Source organism: Dendropsophus ebraccatus, chromosome 5 (genome assembly GCF_027789765.1).
Source record: "Dendropsophus ebraccatus isolate aDenEbr1 chromosome 5, aDenEbr1.pat, whole genome shotgun sequence".
Taxonomy (NCBI): domain Eukaryota; kingdom Metazoa; phylum Chordata; class Amphibia; order Anura; family Hylidae; genus Dendropsophus; species Dendropsophus ebraccatus.
Window position 1 is genome coordinate 66402653 of NC_091458.1, and position 18790 is coordinate 66421442.

General features: G+C 41.0%; 1 protein-coding gene across 2 annotated transcripts in view; it reads left to right on the top strand.

Annotated features, from left to right (window-relative positions):
* The window catches only part of STAT2 (signal transducer and activator of transcription 2), a 53089-nt gene extending 38594 nt beyond the window's left edge, over positions 1 to 14495 (top strand). For both annotated transcript variants that reach the window (XM_069970469.1, XM_069970470.1), the window contains exons 11-24: positions 710 to 769; positions 1808 to 1828; positions 1937 to 2024; positions 2767 to 2823; positions 2902 to 2985; positions 3656 to 3754; positions 4668 to 4803; positions 5079 to 5128; positions 5543 to 5637; positions 6365 to 6504; positions 6937 to 7125; positions 8879 to 8933; positions 10327 to 10469; positions 12816 to 14495. In XM_069970469.1, coding sequence (XP_069826570.1) covers positions 710 to 769; positions 1808 to 1828; positions 1937 to 2024; positions 2767 to 2823; positions 2902 to 2985; positions 3656 to 3754; positions 4668 to 4803; positions 5079 to 5128; positions 5543 to 5637; positions 6365 to 6504; positions 6937 to 7125; positions 8879 to 8933; positions 10327 to 10469; positions 12816 to 12928 — 1330 coding nt within the window. In that variant the 3' untranslated portion in view covers positions 12929 to 14495. The remainder of the gene's footprint in view (positions 1 to 709; positions 770 to 1807; positions 1829 to 1936; positions 2025 to 2766; positions 2824 to 2901; positions 2986 to 3655; positions 3755 to 4667; positions 4804 to 5078; positions 5129 to 5542; positions 5638 to 6364; positions 6505 to 6936; positions 7126 to 8878; positions 8934 to 10326; positions 10470 to 12815) is intronic.
* Positions 14496 to 18790: the final 4295 nt, after the last annotated feature.

Below are 18790 nucleotides of genomic sequence, written 5' to 3' on the forward strand. Positions count from 1 at the left end.
GGGACATACTGTAATACAAATTAAAGTGCAGGTAATAAAGTGCCGATGCAAAGACCATCATGCCAGTAGTACTCTGAACAAGGTTGTGCATTATACAATTATACCAATACACATCAAAAAGTAATACACATCAAAAAGTAATACCAGTAATGACACCAGAGTCCCAGTCCGCTGGCCCTCACCTTACACTCCAACACCATTCCGCTTTCCGATTCCTCAGGGAGTAGTCCCTGAGGAATTCTATAATTGTATAAAGCATAACCCTGTTTAGTGTACCATTGGCATAATGGTCTTTGCACTGGCTCTTTATTACATGCATTTATGCTGATGAAGAAGCTACTTGGTTTACCCACATGATGCACCTGCAATTTAATTTGTATAACAGTACCGTATGTCCCAGCAGCATGGCGATCAGATATTGATGGCCTGTCCTGTGGCTATCAATGTTAAAGGGGTACTCCAGTGGGGGGGCTATTTTGGAATCTGGCCGGGGAGGATGTGGCTGAGAGAAAAGACGTCCACTCACCTCCCCGGATTCAGCGGCGGGTCCCGTATCGCGGCGCTCTGGTCCCCGGAGCCCACTTTAATGATAGTGGTGCTGTTTCTGGTAGAAAGCAGTCATGTTTTTCTAAGCCTGGATACCCCCTTTAAATGAGCAGAAGAAATGAATTCCTTGCAGAAATGCTTCCTTGTTTTTTTTTCTTCTTAGGTTTCTTGTGAATTTAAAAGAACTCCGCAACAATATGAAGGTCTCTTATTCAATAGATACGTGAGTTGCTTCCAAAATAACAAACTTTGAATACTACTAATACCTGTTAATAGCGTTAAATGTTAAATAAAAAAATACTAGCAGAAAAACTATTCATCATGACCAGTGTAGGCCAGGATTAGAGAATTCTAGGTGCTGAGAATATCCTCCATTTACTTACATGTTATTTATTTAATTGGAAAGGCTTTCCCATATTCAATCCGTATAACCTATACAGAGTAGGGGGGGGGGATTTATCAAAGGGTGTGAAATATTTACTGGTGTAAACAACTGCCCATAACAACCAATTACGGCTTAGCTTTCAGCTCTGGTAAAATGAAAGAGGAACTGTGATTGGTTGCTGTGGGCGGTTTACACCATGTGTATATTTTACACCCTGTCATAAATCTGGGCCAGAGTGTTTGGTAAGTGTCTGGTCGGTGGGGGTCCAGACACTTTCACCCCTATTGACCTTTACTAAATTGAGCAATAAATCACATGACTGCTGCACCATTAAAGGGTGGGAAGCGGAATACAGGATCCCAGTGGTCAGATCTCCACAGATTAGGCACTACTATATGGATAGGTATGGGCAAACCCCATTGAGGTACTTCCATTATTTAACATTTGCTTTCCTTTTTTGTGTCGTTTTGGTGATGATGCAATAATTCTGAGGGATGAGGGATGGTGCAATCCTTTCATGTTCTGATTTCTGTGGGATGATCCTGGCTTATCAAAAATGTTCATAGTTTCAGATGGTTCTAGAGAAAATTACCTCCTCTTTGTAAAAGTTTTTAGTTCATCATAACAAAATTGGTGTTGTGGTGCCCATAATGATCTACAGCACCTTTAGACCATCTAACGTCCAGATTCCATTATTGAAAGTTAATCGCCAATATCTGTTCTCCCACAGTCAGTGGCGAAAAAGATTAGAGTATGGCGTGTTTTTGTTTTAAGAGGAATATATAGAAGTATTGTTAGGTCATGCAAAAAAACATATTCTTTGTAGGTTTATGTGTTGACTATATGTATTTAATATTGTTTATCTGTTTTTAACAGGGATCCTCCCGATCTCAAAGGGTAAGACCCTCTTTGAATCATTCAGGTGCTCACATACACCGGAATACCATTACAGTGTATTTAGGGTTTTCATGCATACATCACTGTTTTCTATCCTTTATTTATTAGTTATCGCAGATTTAATTTGCTTGGTCCACAAGAAAAGGACTTGGAGTATATGCAGGAAGAGGGGCTGGCAGTAGAGTATAAGCATTTGGTAAGTTCATGTTGGTACTCCTTCTTTATCTGTGCTTCTTCTGGCATCTAGATGCAGAAACAACATTGTAGCCATCTAATTGTTTGTCCTGTTAAAATGGTGTACAAGTAAATAGTATATTCTTACTGCACACCTTTTAAAGCAACTGTACCACCGGTACATTGCTTTTTTATTTTTTTACAGGACTAGACCAGCACCAGCGTGGGGATGCCGGTGCCGCAGTCTTTTTATGAACCGCCGCCTGGTTCCTGAGCATCAACCGGGCATGAAGCACTGGGGGCTGTCCCTCTCTCCCCCAGTGTAACGATCTGCCCTCACCTCTGTGACACACCTCCATTGATTCTAATTAGGGATGGTCCGAACCGAGTTCGGTTCGGGTTCGTACGAACCCGAACTCTCGGTAATGATTCCCGCTGTCTGCCCACTCCGTGCAGCGGGCGGATCCAGCGGGAGGACCGCCTGGAAAACTGGGATACAGCCATAGCCATAGGCTGTATCCCAGTTATTCAGGCGGTCCTCCCGCTGTATCCACCCGCTCCACGGAGCAGGCAGACAGCGGGAATCTGATGCAGAGCGTTCAGGTTCATACGAACCCGAACCTCGGAGGGTTCGGACCATCCCTAATTCTAATGCCCGCCCCCTGTGCTTCATGCCCGGTCGGTGCTCGGTAATAGACTTGTGCTGTGTTTCTAGTAACAATAATTTAGCAACAATGTAACCAACATTTACCTTTTTTCTTTAGACACTGAAAGAGCAAAGAGCTGGAGGAGGAGGAAAAGGAAGTAAAGGCGCAAATGATGTAATAAATCTTTAGTTAAACTACAAATATCTTTTTGCATCTTTCTGTATTTCTCAGTTTTTACCCTTTTTTGTTTAGAACTCACTGAGTGTCATGGAAGAGCTTCACATCATTACCTTAAAGACTCAGTTTAACTATGGTGGAGTGCAGTTGAACATAGAGGTACATTAACATTATGATCCAATCTGACTTAAGATTTCAATAAACAACATTCTTATGAAAGATAAAGTTGGGATTTTGACATATATAGGCTTCTGTGCAGCAAGCCTTTAGTAAACTATACAGTAATCTTCAGTCTTAATAAGAACCAGACCATAACAGAGTTAACCACGTGGCACAAATCATCCAAGAGCCCTGGAATCAGCAAGCCTTTGGACTCTAGGGCCAGACTAATGACAAGCCTGGTGACAAACTGTCTGGATATGCATCAGTTCTGGAAATCCAAACCACAAAGGAATTTTGGGTGGCAGTAAATACAGTTCAGGTTTTAATCAATGAAGTCCCGATATGCACTGCATGGTTTTGGGTAGCAGAAACAATTAATATCAGGAATTTTAAGGTGAGGTTTTAGGTTCAGATTAGCATACAGGTACAGGCTCAGATTCAGGGCTTACAGTACATTGAGTTACAGAGCCAAAGCAGCTACCTAGTGCTCAGACAAGAATAACCTATACGTTACACAAAGCTAATGTTCTGGTGACTCAACTCGGTGGGGCAAAGTTATCTCATGACCATGTAGGTCCATAATGTTGATCTTCCTTTTCATATTGTAGTAGTTCACTTGTAATTATGCATCTTTTTAATATTATTGTCTTTTAAATATCTTTTATAGGCTACTACTTTGCCTTTCGTTGTGATCTCCAACTTTTCTCAGTTTGTACGGGCATTGGCATCAGTATTGTGGTTCAACTTGCTTAGCACTAACCCTAAGGTAAGAATGAATGTAGATTATACATGTAAACCACCAAAATATGCCATAGCTAGTAGATAGCTCGTCCCAGGATGATGACTGTAACAGAAAATGCATCTCAGCCGTCCCGGGACAATGGCCCCTGGGAGTCCTGAGCTTTTATACTGAAGATCTGAGGTATAAACAAAACTGTTGCCAGCCTTGCCTCCATGTTACAATACGGCTATCGTAGCACCAGCTGCTGTCTACTCATTTCATACCACCTACATCATGCTGTACATCATTGTACAGTACTTTGATGTGGGAGCTGCTGTCTGCTACAGTGGTGCAGCGTCATTTTCTCTCAACCCCCACCACCAGCTGGTGAGTGCAGTTTAACAATTAGGCGTCAAACCCCTCACTATCGACTCTCATATCTAAAAGCCTTAGGGCCGTATTACACAGGACGATTATCGTTTGAAAAATTGTTAGATCGTTCGGATTTAAACGATAATCGTTTTGTAATAGCAAGCAACGATTAAACGACCAACGAGAAATTGTTGATCGTTCAAAAATTGTTGGAACACTGTTCGGTGTAATAACACGTAGTTTGGTCGTGCCCAGGTCTATCAGCCAGGAAAGGATGAGCACAAGAACGACCATAAGTAATCATCATTGTACTGTGTAATAGGGTAAATGATTTAAAATCGTTTGCCATCACCGAAAAATCGTCCCATGTAATACCACCCTAAGTGTGTCTTTATAATTATTATTATTGTTGTTGTTGTTATTATTATAAGCAATAATGTAATGTGGCTGTGACCACACCAAGTCAAGAACTGGGCATACAGTGGGCAGTTTTATAAAAAGCAATTGTTTGCTTCTTGTATAGCGCAAACCTAAATAATGGGCTATATTGATTTGTGTTCATGTTTTTATTTTTTTTTATTTTTAGGATGTGACTTTTTTTTCCAATCCTCCAGCAGCTCCTTGGAGTCTTATGGCAAATGCTCTTAGCTGGCAATTCTCATACTGCACAAATCGGGGTCTGAATGCAGACCAGCTGCAAATGCTAAGAAAGAAGCTCTGTGGTACAATATATTTAGTCATTCTAAATGTCACAATTTATTTAATACATAAATGGTATAGGCACAATCCCTATTATTTTGTCTATGGTTTAAGATGAACAACTAAAATTGCCTGGGCTCAAGGTAGGGGAAAAAATAAAAAATGCCTTTAACTCTCATGCAACTTACAGCATGTATGCATTTTCCTGAGCTTTTATTCCTATTTCACTCATTTCTCTTATTCAAAGTCTAGTTTGCTCTTAGAAACAGCTCTTTAACGTTCTGTATTCTATGTTCAGGGTCAGTAACAAATGAGGACAGCGTTGTGACGTGGAGTAAGTTCTCAAAGGTAAAATGACCAGTCTCAGTAAAAAGAATGCTCTTACATGCTACATTCAATATTAACTTTTAGAATATTAACAAATTACCCACATCCTTAATTCCAAAGCTTTAGCCAACCTAAACTAACAAACTTATACCAATACCTATACTCAGCAGGTAGAATTCACCTTAAGGAAAGGTCCAATCCATGTAGAAATACAGTTTGCTCTTTTTCACCAAGGTATCCTTGTCTCACTTTACTTTGTTTTTTTGCATTGTCGATTTGTAAATAGATATTGCTGCCCATTTACAGGCATTGTGTGGTCAGTCCGTTACTGCAGATGGGCTGAGGTTAAGGGTATTGCAGTAAAATCTGATACAGTAGGACACATTAAGCAGTTGTACAGTAGTTTAAAAATCTTTTTTTTTCTCACTTTTACAGGAAAATATGTCTAGGGTTTCCTTCACTTTTTGGGAGTGGTTTGATGCTGTTTTGGCTCTTGTTAAAAAACACTTGGAAAACATCTGGAATGATGGGTAAGTATTGGGCAGAGATATATCATATGCTTATTTTCATTGTTTGTAAACAGAAGTAAGTGTAATTGCTCATGTTCAACCAGTGCTGTTTCCATTCACCCAAAATAATGTAGCTGTAGGTAATGGAGGTGTGGACCAGTGTTTGCATTTCTCAGCTGTATGTGTGATATTGTACTATTGAGCAGATGAATATCCTATAATTATGTTACTCTGGAAAATTGCTTAAAAGGGTAAAGCTGGTTCTGATGGACCAGATTCCTGCATATGGGGCAGTGTAGTTCCATAGTACACTATATTAAAGCGAACGTACCACTTTACATCAATGACTGCTCTGATCTGGAGCTGAGATGGGGCCAGGTGGGGAGGAGACTGGAGGCAGGACTGGGGAGAAGAGGAGGCACGCGTCATCAGAGCTGGGGACAGAGAGAGCTTTGAACCGCTCTTCCCAGGCTCACCTCCTGTGCACATCTGACCTGATTTGCATATAGCTATTCAGGTGAAAATAATGCGAATGGGATGATCAGAAAATGGACCCCAGCAGCTGATTCAGCACAGTGGCTCGCATCCAATGGTATGTGTAGGCTTGATAAAGCCTGTAAAGTGGTACATTAACTTTAAGCAGATGATTAACTGTTATGCTCATCTGTGTGTTTCTTAGACAGGTTGGTGTTTTCAGTAACACAGTAGATCTCCTTGTATAATTTAGTTTTTCTTCTCCTTGTAACAGTTCTGTGATGGGATTTGTGAGTCGGAGTACCGAGGAGAATCTTCTGAAGACCATGCAGCAGGGTACTTTCCTCCTCCGCTTTAGTGAAAGCATGCGTGATGGAGGGATTACATGTTCCTGGGTCGACCATCATCCTGATGGTATGCTGTACTAATATGCTGTCATTTTGGTATGGACAAGGCTTAGTCTTGTTTCTGATACAAGTTATAGATTTATGATGAATTGTGGTAGTTGGGGAACATGGTTAGACATGTCTGCTGCCTTTTAATTCAGTGACGCTTCTCCCATGTGGCAGGATAAGCTGGAACCAGTCCTGGGAAACTTCCCTCAGTTCCCCAGGACTGGTTCCAGCTTTTCCCGCCAACAGGGGAGAAGCAGCACTAGCTGAGTTTAAAGGCAGCCAGCTGCTAAGCCGATTACCGAACTAACAAAGCTATTTGCTTCATTATTACTGTAAATCAGCTTATTTCTATGTATAATGCCAAGGTAGAAATTTAAATCCGATAAAAAGAAAATATCTTACATGTACATGTAGGTCATATTATAAAGTGATTTAACATATTTCCTCATAGGAACCTATGTAATCCGGTCTGTTGAGCCTTTCACCAAAAAAGAGTTATTCAGCATCCCCCTTACAGAGATCATCCGAAACTACCAACTACTAACTGAGGAAAACATCCCAGAGAACCCACTCAAATATCTGTATCCCAATATCCCTAAGGATGAAGCTTTTGGACAGTATTATGAGCCTAGAAGTGAAGGTGAATATATGTAGTCCTTTGTATGAAACACGTCTGAAAATCTCACTGGAAATTTGTATTGCACGTTTTACTTACAAGAGTAGTGAGACTACATGATTTGCAAAATTTTGTAGAGTTGTATGCAGTTTTGATTCTAGATGCAGCTCAGACGTCTTAATTAGAAATAAAAGACAAGGGCATAGCAACTGATTCATGGGCCCCGATGCAAAAGTTGGCTTGCGGCCTAGAGTAAGGTTTCAGAGCCCAAAGATCATCATCATTGCACAGTTGTAGTGGGGTAACTTTGAAAAAGTCACTTCAAAAACACTGACAGAGAAAGCCTAGCCCCATCTTCTCCTGCCAGGATGTATTGTCGGATGGGCAGCGCTGACATAGTGTACGGCTCCTTCTTTCCTTTTGTCAATATTAAGTGCGCTGCTCTGGGTCTCTGGGTTTGCATTGCTGTTTTTTTTTTTGTTATTCCCCCATCAAAAGAAACAGCAATGGAACAGCAGCATATTAGCACTAGAGTGGTGGTGGGGTGTGTGTGTGGGTGGAGGGCATACACGTTAGATGGTTGGCCAATCCTGATAACATCTGTAGGTTTGGACAACTTTTCCTCTTATGTGTATGCAGTGTTCAGCCTGATTTGCAGATAGATTAGTCAATATAATGGGAAAGTCAGTGAGGTAAATTAATTTGCCCATGCCATCCAATAGTGTCTGGACCTACCATAGGAAATCATTCTTGGGGCCCATCTGTTCAGCCTCCATACTTATCTATGTTAACATTGGTAAGGGTCCATTTCCACGGCAGGATATGGGGCAGTGTAGGGCTGCAAATGAGTGCCGATCAGCAAGGTGCTCACTTGCAGTGTCTTAACAAGCACGATTACACATAGAGATGTACGGCCAATAACAATGATTTTACAGACGCACTTAAGATCAAATCAGCTGACTTTCCGGCATCTGCTTGCTTGTTGGCTTACCTATGGCAATTTTACATGGGGCAATTATCCGCGGAATAGGCATTCCCAGGAGCGCATGTTACTAGAGATGAGCGAACCTCGAGCATGCTCGTGTCGATCCGAAACCGAACTTTTGGCATTTGATTAGCGGTGGCTGCTGAACTTGAATAAAGCCCTACGGCTATGTGGAAAACATGGATATAGTCATTGGCTGTATCCATGTTTTCCAGACAACCTTAGAGCTTTATCCAAGTTCAGCAGCCACCTAATCAAATGCCGATCGTTCGGGTTCGGATCAACTCGAACCAGAACCTGGTTCGCTCATCTCTACTTGTTACCAATAATTGGCCCATGAAAACTTAAATGCAAAAGTCATACAACAACCAAACAACAGCGGTATATAAAGAGCAAATATCCCCATACATATTACCATCCTACTGTTACTGACAAAATCCAGTTAACCAAGACCAATATTACCAATAATACCAGTATATAGGAAGGAAATATTTCTACCATACATATTATCACTATACTCTTACGGACTAAATCCTGTATACTGAGACCAATATTACCAATGATACCAGGGACCCCGGGGCCAGAGAGCTGCTTAGAGCTGCCAGTCTGACACTGCCATCTATGCAAAGTGACAGTACTTGAACTGAGGAAATCTGTCTGATCATCTGTAGTCGCTGTGCAGAATTACTGTGGGCTTCCTGGATTACTAGATTTTCCTTAGTTTGTTTGCAGAAAATAATTTTTTGTCAAAATGTATATTCATTTCACTTGTCATGGAATATTTCCCTACAGCCACCATGGAATACCAGAAGTACATGACACGCAGACTGATCATGGTTTCTGAAAGGTAAGAATAATAGCTCTAATAGATTTTATGAATGAAATTTTGCTATGGCATCTGCATAAACAGACTTCAATTTTTATTTTGAAGGCAAATTAAACATTCAAAAGAAATCCCTCAGCACTACAATATATCATGCTCAGAGCTGCTGACATTGGCAGATAGCAGGTAGGGGTATGAAACAAATGATACCTGCTCCTTAGTTAAGCCCTGACTGACTAATGTACAAGGCACAGGGCTAAAAGCCAAACCCTGTACATTAATCATGCAGGGTAGAGAAAGGTGGTGGAGAAAGGAGGCAAGCATGCTGCAGCTCAGCACTGCCTATATGGGGCTTGAAAGGAAAACATGATTTTATAACTTTTCCAACAGCCATTGCCTAAGAAGCTGGTATAATTTGTTTTATCTCCAGGTATCTGGTCATGTCTGCAGCTCTGAGCATGATTTAGAGCTGACATATTGCCTTTTCTTTCAGGTGCTGATACTATAGGTTGGAAATATCTAAGACCATATTTTCTGGGAGTTTTTGTTTGAGTTGGTGTCTGATGATCAGACCACCAATATCTCACATATGAATTATTTTAGGCTGTTAGGCTCATGCTTATGCTTATGCTTCAGGCTTAATTTCTTCTATAAATCCATGATTTTATACAACGCTGTAATGGCACCCCCACCCTCTATATATGATTTCCCACCACCTCTGTTCTCTGGACACATGTGCAGGACCAAACGGCTGCCCCACCATGTATCTATAGTAAATGGCACATTTACTCTCCTCATTACCACCTTGGGTGGTTTCTTACTGTTCCCACCTGCTTATTGCCTAATTTTCAAGCTATAGTTTCAATATTAATATGTTGCCTGACTGCAATAAAGTTAACAAAGTGATAAATTTACCTCATTGCTGCCGATTTCCCAAGTGCCCAGTCTCTGCCGCAGTTCTATTTTTTAATACTGTGGACAGGAAATGCCTGGTCACTGGCTCATGAGAATTGCCAACATATAGATCAGATGCTGAATGGGCACTTCCTGTTAGCACAGAACGTCACCGGAACTAGAAAAGAAGAAGACCACTGCTGAGATTGGGCACTTGGTGGAGTAAGTGACCAGTTTTGTTATTGTCAGTTCAGCCCAGACCGCATATTAAAAAAACACCTTCTTCTTGGCAGTTGCCTTATTTAAATGAAGCCCTTTCCATGTGACTTATTAGAATATATGTCATATATAAGCAGAGAGTCACTACTAGTCGGGGCTGTTTATTCCCTGCTCTGATCTTGCTTTACAAGCCTTAGATTAAATGACAATATATTCATTCCCAGCCGACCACTTTTGGCATATTGTATTGTAGGATTTTTAACAGAAAATGGTAGACATTTATCTCTCTTTTCTTTAATTTTAGGAACGTGGATGACGCACAGAGCAGTATTGCTTCAGGAACACCCCAATATTTTCCAGAAACTCCACAATATGGCACTGAATTTTTTCTGCATGACCAAACTGAGTATCCCACACATATAGCAGGTTTGGAGGACTCAATGAATGGTGAGTTGTAATAAATTCTTTACATTTTCTGTGTTTTTAACTTAAATGGATTACAGAGGTTTTTTTTCTTTTTCTTTTTTTTAAAGAGCCCTAATGCATTGAAGTAACAAACCAGCAGTTACTCACTCCTCTGATGCAGCACTGATGCCCACTTTAGGTACTGGTCAGCACTTTGGTCTTCCTATTGGAGCAGATGGGTTTCGGCGATCACACAATATCAGCGCTAATAGGAAGACCGGGGTGCTTATTGGAGCCTGAGCAGGGGATCAGTGCAAGATTGGAAAGGTAAAGAACTGATGATTTTGTTATTTTAATGCATTTATGGTTCTCTAAAAAAATACAAGCAACCAAATTATTTACCTGGATAATCTAATATCGTCTCTGTTCACACAGGTAATAGCCACATGGTTTTTGCTGCAGAAACCACATGATCTCACCGTCTGAAACCCCACGTTGCTTTACTTCAGTGAGAGGCAGGGAACCTCCACTTGGTTAGGTACTGAAGCTATCATTGAGGTCAATGTGACCTTTAGAGCTTCACTCTGCCCTTGGCTCATAGTAACTAGTAGTGTCTTCAGATAATGTAGTAGATGTCACCTGCAGTCCTATGTAGCACTACGGATAACTCACAGTAATAACTCTCAGATAATGTAGTACATGTTTCCTACAGTCCTGTGTAACACCACAGATAATACAGTGATACAAGGCTCTATCAAAGGTGCAGTCAGGTCATGTGATTTATAGTTGGGTGGTTCATGCTGCCCATTCATTTAATCATAATTGGTCGCATATTCCCCATCTACATAGGAAGATGTGCAGCCACTAGCGGTGATTGTTATGTCATTCGTTGGCTGATGACTGGTTCTTTCACACAGGCTGATAATTGAACAATGAGTGTTCCTGCTAGCTAATAATCAGCCTCTTTGAAAGGGCCTTTACCTAAAGTTTTATGTAACACCACAGACACCACACAATAACTCTCTGAGTAACAGATAACTTAGTAGATGTTCCCCACAGTCCCATTTGACACCACAGATAACACAGTGATAATTATGCACACACAGCAGTTTTCTTAAAGGGACTGTTCCACGAACCACCATTAAACACCTATCCACAGGGTAGGTGATCAATGTATGTCTGCTGGGGTTTCAACTAATATTACCCCCACTGATCACAACAATGATTAAGACTGACAGAAATGGCCAAACACTGTATTTCAACATCTCTGTCAAAACATTGCCAGTGAATGGAGCAGCAGCGCACACACATGACTGCTGCTCTGTTCAAACTGGGGGACTCAGGACCCCTATTGTTATGATTAATGGGGGTACCAGCAGTTGAATCCACACCGATCATTCATTTATCACCTACCCTGTGAATAGGTGATTTGATGTTGTTTTGGAGATAATACTATTAATATATAGTGATCCGAATTCTAATGATCAGTATATGAATATTAATGAAAAGCTGAGTATGTCATTCTCTTGTCAAAATTGTGGTTTGGTTTTCCCTTAGCTTCTTTAGCAAACAAAAAAAAAATCTAAATTAAAATTCAGAGTTGAGAATTCTTACATCGAAAAAATTGAGCTTTGAAATGTCATTACCAGGGGATGTCATATTTGCTTAATTTATTTTTTTTACCTGTTTTCTGTATAAAATACAATGCCATAAAATCAGCCGCTCCGTCATGAATATCTTTTGTCTTTAGTAACAGTAAAAAAAAAAAAAGACCAAACGCAGGAAGTGATGTCAGTTGTCCCTCTGCTCTGTGCAGACTGGTCCAGTAAAGATGAATGCTGATTGGTCAGCAGCCGTGCACGCCCCTCTACACACCCCTGTGCACTGCTGCAGCTTAGTAAACCAACTGATCTAAGGCAAATTTATAAAAAAAAAAAAAAAAAAAGCCCATCCACCAGCTCAGAGTAAAATGCAGAAGCATGAGCAGCACAATGAGGCACTAAAGGGACTGCAGCGCAATGGGGCACTAAAACTGACAGAATACTATACAACTATATATTTGCTATAGTTTCTTATTTTTAATATGCCATGACAGGTACGATTTAATTTTAAGCCATATTGCCCAGCCCTGGTGACAATTGTGGATCTTGGGATAACCCCCTTTATAAAACAAAAGTTACATTGTCTTTGGTAAAGAGGGGAGCATAGCACTTCTAAATTGGAAACACTATATTTGCCAATTTCCAACCAGTACTTGCTGTAGCAGAAAGGGGGATACATTTAATAGATTTGTCCCTGATGTGTTTATGTTCATATACGTCAGCATGTTATTACACCACTGGTATCACATATCACTGAGTGTGAAATATTATTTATTATATTTTTCAGGGATGACAGTGGGAAATATACTCATAAATCCAGACAGCGATCCAATGTTCTCACATCAGCTCACAATTTCTAATGAAGCGTCCCTGGATTCTTTCAACGGCTTAAATAACTGAAGCTGATTTTATTTTGCACAGAATAATGGAAGAACTGATTTTTGTGAATAAACTTTCTGTTTTCAGTGATCTATGCCATCAGGGAAGAAGTACCAATACCAACCCCAACATGTATCTGTGTTCAGATGGTTACAAGCTATTTAGTGCATTCCTTTATACTAAGTCAGGTATAGTTAGATAAGTGTTCTTATCTGCATGTACTGGAATACTCACAAAAAGCTATACGTTTAAGGGCCCATTTATACTGAGCAAATGTGGCAGAATTTCAAGATGTCACGTTGTTGCAGTGGTATTTCTTGTGCGCCTTCACTCTCCACCCAAAGACTTGACATGTCAATTCTTTTGTCGGAGAGCGGAGATGCACTAGAAATCCCATTAAATCAATGGGACAGGTGGCATTTCAAGCAGCGCCCACGGCACAGACTCCGCTTGAAATTCAGACACTTTTGCTTCAAAGGGAATGCCTATATGGAATGTTCCTTACCATAGAGAAAAAGAAATGTATTTGTTGAGAAGACATTGGCTCTTTAATTAAAAGCACAAAGCACCTTTTTTTACAGTCTTGCCCAGAGTAGCAAGCTTTTTTACATACCAGCATCATCACAGCGTTAGGCTGCATTCACACGTTCCGTGAAGTTGTCCGTGCTCACAGATCTGTGATTGCATGGATCCGTGATTGTTAAAAAATAGGACATGTCATTACTCGGAACGGATGCACGAAAGGATTCCCCATAGAAATCAATGAGATCCATATCTTACACGGATGTGATGTAATCAATGTAATTTAAAATGCTTTAAACAGATCCGTGAAAAACATGGACGTGATGTAATCAATGTAATTTAAAATGCTTTAAACAGATCCGTGAAAAACACGGACACGGATGTAAAACGGATGACAACACAGACGGTTTTGCACGGATCACGGAGGTTGCTAGCAGACCAGAATCACGGACCAGGAAAAACACTAAACGTGTGAATGCAGCCTTACTGTATGCTGAAGCAGAAGTTTTGCTATGTTATAAATATGCACTAGTTGTATTGTATAAACTTGTTTTTGCAAGTCTTTATACAGAAGCTTTGGAGGTGCTACATAAATCATGGAAATTGTAGACTTCTTATGTGTCCATAATTTTATCAGTCTGATCCATTTCTAATCCAGAACCAGAATTCATGTTAATCACCAGTATATTTTTTTTAATTGAACTATATGTTGAACCATAGACCTCAATTATCCCGACTGGAGCAGAGATTTCCATGAATAATTATAGGTTATCCTGGAAATCCCACAAAACTATATCTCGTTCTGCCTAGCTCCTTCTGTTTTGTACCATGCTGCCTGAAAAGTGGACTGTATTTTCAATACAACAGGCTCCCTTCAAGTAGAAAGAGCTCCCGGCTTTATTAGGAATATACCATTATGTGTAAATCATTTAATGCAGATGCCAGAACCCTGTAACAATAAAACTGCATTTACTATAATCTGGACATCATAGATTATTATTGAGTTGTAAGTTGTGGCACATAATGTCTTTTTTTAATTTGGAATAAAAGTAATTTTTATACTCTATATTATATTATTATACTATAGTTTGGATGTTGCCATGCTTTCTGCAGTCCAGGAGAGTGCTCCATGGGCTTTATCTTCTAACTTGCATAAAACATTATAGGACATATATGTCACAAATTTTGGTAGAATTCTTAATAAAGTCTTAATTGCGCCTATAAAAATACCAGTAGTTATCAAGCTGCCTATGTTGCCTGGTCAATGCCTCCGGACTGTACTACAAGCAATAGGTTTATGTCAGTACTGGAACATTAGACTTAAAGGGGTACTCCGGGCTGGGGTTTTTTTTTGCGTATGGCCGGGGAGGAGGTGGATGAGGGCAATGACGTCCCCTTACCTCCCGGTTCCAACGCCGTGTCCTGGATCGCACTGCTTTGGTCCGTGCTGCCCGGCCACCTCCCGCCTCTGCCACTGACTGCCTTAGCGGACTTGAAACGTCACGTCTCAAGCCCGCATCAGTGACCGGGAAGCGGCCAGGCAGCGCGAAGTGGAGCGATCTGGGACACGGCGCTTGAACCGCGGAGGTAAAGGGACGTCATTGCCCTCATCCTCGGCCATACGCAAAAAAGCCCCCCATCTCTCATTAGCCTTTAATGGGGTCCCATCGGGGGGAGGATTTATCAAGCCTTCTTATAGTAAGAATGTTCTTTGTTGCCAATAGCAACCTATCAGAGCTTAGCTGTAATTTCATCTGAGCTCAACAACATGAAATTTGAGCTGTGATTGGTTGTTTGATTGGCAATAAAGAACAATTTTACTAAGACTGCTTGATAAATCTTCCACAGTATGTTTATTGTCATCCACTGTTTGTATGTAGAATTTACAGGAGCCGCTGTAGAGAGGGGAGCAGAGATCAACCAAAATTTTTTTATTAATGTTAAAGTATTGTATTGCCCCCCAAAAGTTATACAAATCCCCAATATACACTTATTACGGGAAATGCTTATAAAGTGCTTTTTTCCATGCACTTACCACTACATCAAGGCTTCACTTCCTAGATAACATGGTGATGTCACGACCCGACTCCCAGAGCTGTGCAGGCTGTGGCTGCTGGAGAGGATGATGGCAGGGGGGCACTGTGGGGGACACTGACCATCCCCCTGCCATCATCCTCTCCAGCAGCCACAGCCTGCACAGCTCTGGGAGTCGGGTCATGACATCACCATGTTATCCAGGAAGTGAAGCCTTGATGCAGTAGTAAGTGCAGGGTAAAAAGCACTTTATGTGCAATTCCATGTAATAAGTGTATATTGGTGATTTGTATAACTTTTGGGGGGCAAAATAATACTTTAATAAAAATTTTCGCCAGACTTCTCCTTTAAGTGCAGTAATGATGTGGGCTCCACTGCTAGAGGGAAGAACTTGGCAGGAAGACACTTAGATAATAAGTGATTGTGAGTGTTATGCCTGCTTTTCATTAGTAAAATATAATTTTCCAGACAAATCTGACAAAAAGAGGGTGTGGCTTATTGCGAGAAAACGTTGTCCGATGCACAAACAAACACAGTACACCATTTTTGGCACTGTGGTGCACATTGTACCTAACATGAAATGATGGAATTTCAAGACATAGACATTTTTCCACATCTGCGCCAAAATGTATGTGCTATGCACCACTTTTCACTTCCAGCTGCTTGGTGGTTTCCATGATTACACAATAGTCCATGTATGAGGCTCAAGAAAAACCAACCCTACATGATGGGGAAACAACTTTTATTCTTGTATGCTCTAGACAAAGCCATCTTATAAGGAGATTTGCTTTCTTCTCAGTTTTATGAAGTATGACACCCAGATGCAGATTATTTATGCAAATGTTAAAAAGTGGCGGCACTTTTAATTTGGTTTGTGCCAAGATTTCATAAAGTCTTTTTTTTTATTTACTCCCCACACAGTGTTTGAACAAGGAGACTTCATAACACAGCTAAGATGTGATTATTGATCGTCTTGTGACCCCATGTCATGTATGTATTCCACACCTTGCAGCATCCATATGGCCATTACACATACCTCCCAACTTTTTGGACGGCCAAAGAAGGACACTTGTGGTTCACTCTAGGAAAATTTTACAGACATGACACTTCTATACTTTTGCATGCATGCATTTCGTTACACTGATATTTACAAATCTGCAGCAGATCCTGTGTATATGAATACATCCTTAAGTCCCATTCACACATAGTAACCCTGTCTATTACGGACCCGCTACGGCGGACAGTATTACAAATGTGTTTCAGTAACTGTCCAGATTTGCAGGAACCCACTGTCAAATAGGTGACATGGATGCATGGCTTAAAAAAAAATTTTGTGTCATGGAAAATGGCCCCAAAATGCATCCGTAACACCTACTGATGTGTGTATGGGGCCATATTAACTGCATGTGTAAAATTATGTGTGAAAGGGGCCATAATGTCACCTGAATATAACAATTTTTCCATCATGCATCACATAATGGAGTAATGTTTCTAGAGCAACATAAAAAGTCTGTTAATGCAAATCTATTTTTTAGTTCAAAAAGAGGGACATGTAAGGGGAAAAGAGGGACTTGGCTCAAAAGTAGGGACTGTGCCTCCAAATGAGGGACACTTTGGAGGTATGCCATTACATTATGCACCAATGTATAATACAGTCTTGTACCTTCTACAATACACAACACATTGTTTCTATGAGATAATATATTCCTCTTATTTTTCCATTGTGACAAGGCAGAGTGGACAATTGTGCATATTTTTCTCTAGTCTTCTATACCCATAAGGCCAATAAAAAATCCTGTGTGTGTTGGCCTATGATAAGCCAAAAAGAAAATTTTTGTATTAGATGAGAGATATGACCTCAAGGAAAAACTCCCTCTTGACTAGGACAGATGACAACCACTTGATGTGGCATGTACTCTCTGTACATTTGCCATACTAGTAATTCCTCTGTAGAAAAAAACAAAAACTTCAGTGCTGGTTCCACGTCCCCAAGACACCCTGAAGGTTTCTGAGCTACACAGAAAAGGGGAGTTGAATTCTTCCTCTTTATTCAGTTGTTCAATATAAACACATAGAAATGAAGAACAGGGAAATGCCTAACAGTGTGGGTGACGTATATGGTAGCACAGGGAATAAAACTGCTCAAATCTCTATGCAGATAAGTCAACCACAAAGTATAGTCAATGACAGCCCCAGGTTGTTTGTTTTGACTTGTTTTTCTCTTTTATAATCATGTCACAAATACTTTACACTGACAAATAAAGCTGTCATAATGTGAATGTATTGTCCAAGACATATTAATATATAAAACGGGTCCTCAACTGGCGGACTGCGGTCCGAACGAGGACCGCGGAGGCCAGCTGTTTGGACCCCTGCTGCAGCTCCGTATACCTGTATACTGAGCTGCACTCTGCACAGTAACTATGAGCGCTCGTAAGGAGCGCTCATAGTTACCATGCAGCAGCACTGACAGAGAGGGAGCCATTGGATCCCTCCATATCAGTCACCCGTCACTGGCCGCAGCGGTCACAAGAGGCCGCACTCTGCCTCTGGTGTCGGTTGTCGAGTGGCGTTTCTGGAGTGCCGGCGCCAGGACAAGTGGAGAGGGGTCTCTTGTGACCGCTGCAGTGCGGCCACAAGAGGGGAAGAAAAGAGGAGACGCCCGGACCCAGGTGAGTATAAGTGTTTTTTTAATGTTATATGCTAGATGGGAGGGGGGAGCAGAGAGAATTTATATAATTAAGGGAGCACACAGCGGAGGTCTATATACTACTTGGGGAGCACACAGAGGGACTATCTACTACTGGGGGAGCACACAGGGGGCTATATTCTACTGGGGAGTGCACAGGGGGCTATATACTATTGGGGAGTGCACAGGGGGCTATATACTACTTGGGGAGCGCACAGGGGGCTATATACTACTGGGGGAGCACACGGGGGCTATATACTACTGGGGAGAGGCACAGGGGGGCTTTATACTACTGGGCGAGCGCACAGGGGGCTTTATAATACTGGGGGAGTGCACAGGAGGGATATATACTACTGGGGGAGCGCACAAGGGTCTATATACTACTAAGGGAGCAACAGGGGGGCTATATGCTACTGGGGGCAGCACCCCCTTTGTACCTAATTTCAAAGGGCTGGTGAGAGAGAAATGCCAGTTTTCACACTAATAAGCATCAATTCTGTATGTAAATAGTTCAACAACGTTTGTGAAAAGTAACAAAATATGTTTACTACTGATGTTAAGCTTGGACCTTCACCTGACAAAAGACCCCGGTAAGTGGACCTTAACTAAAAGTTGTTGAGTACCCCTGATATAAAATA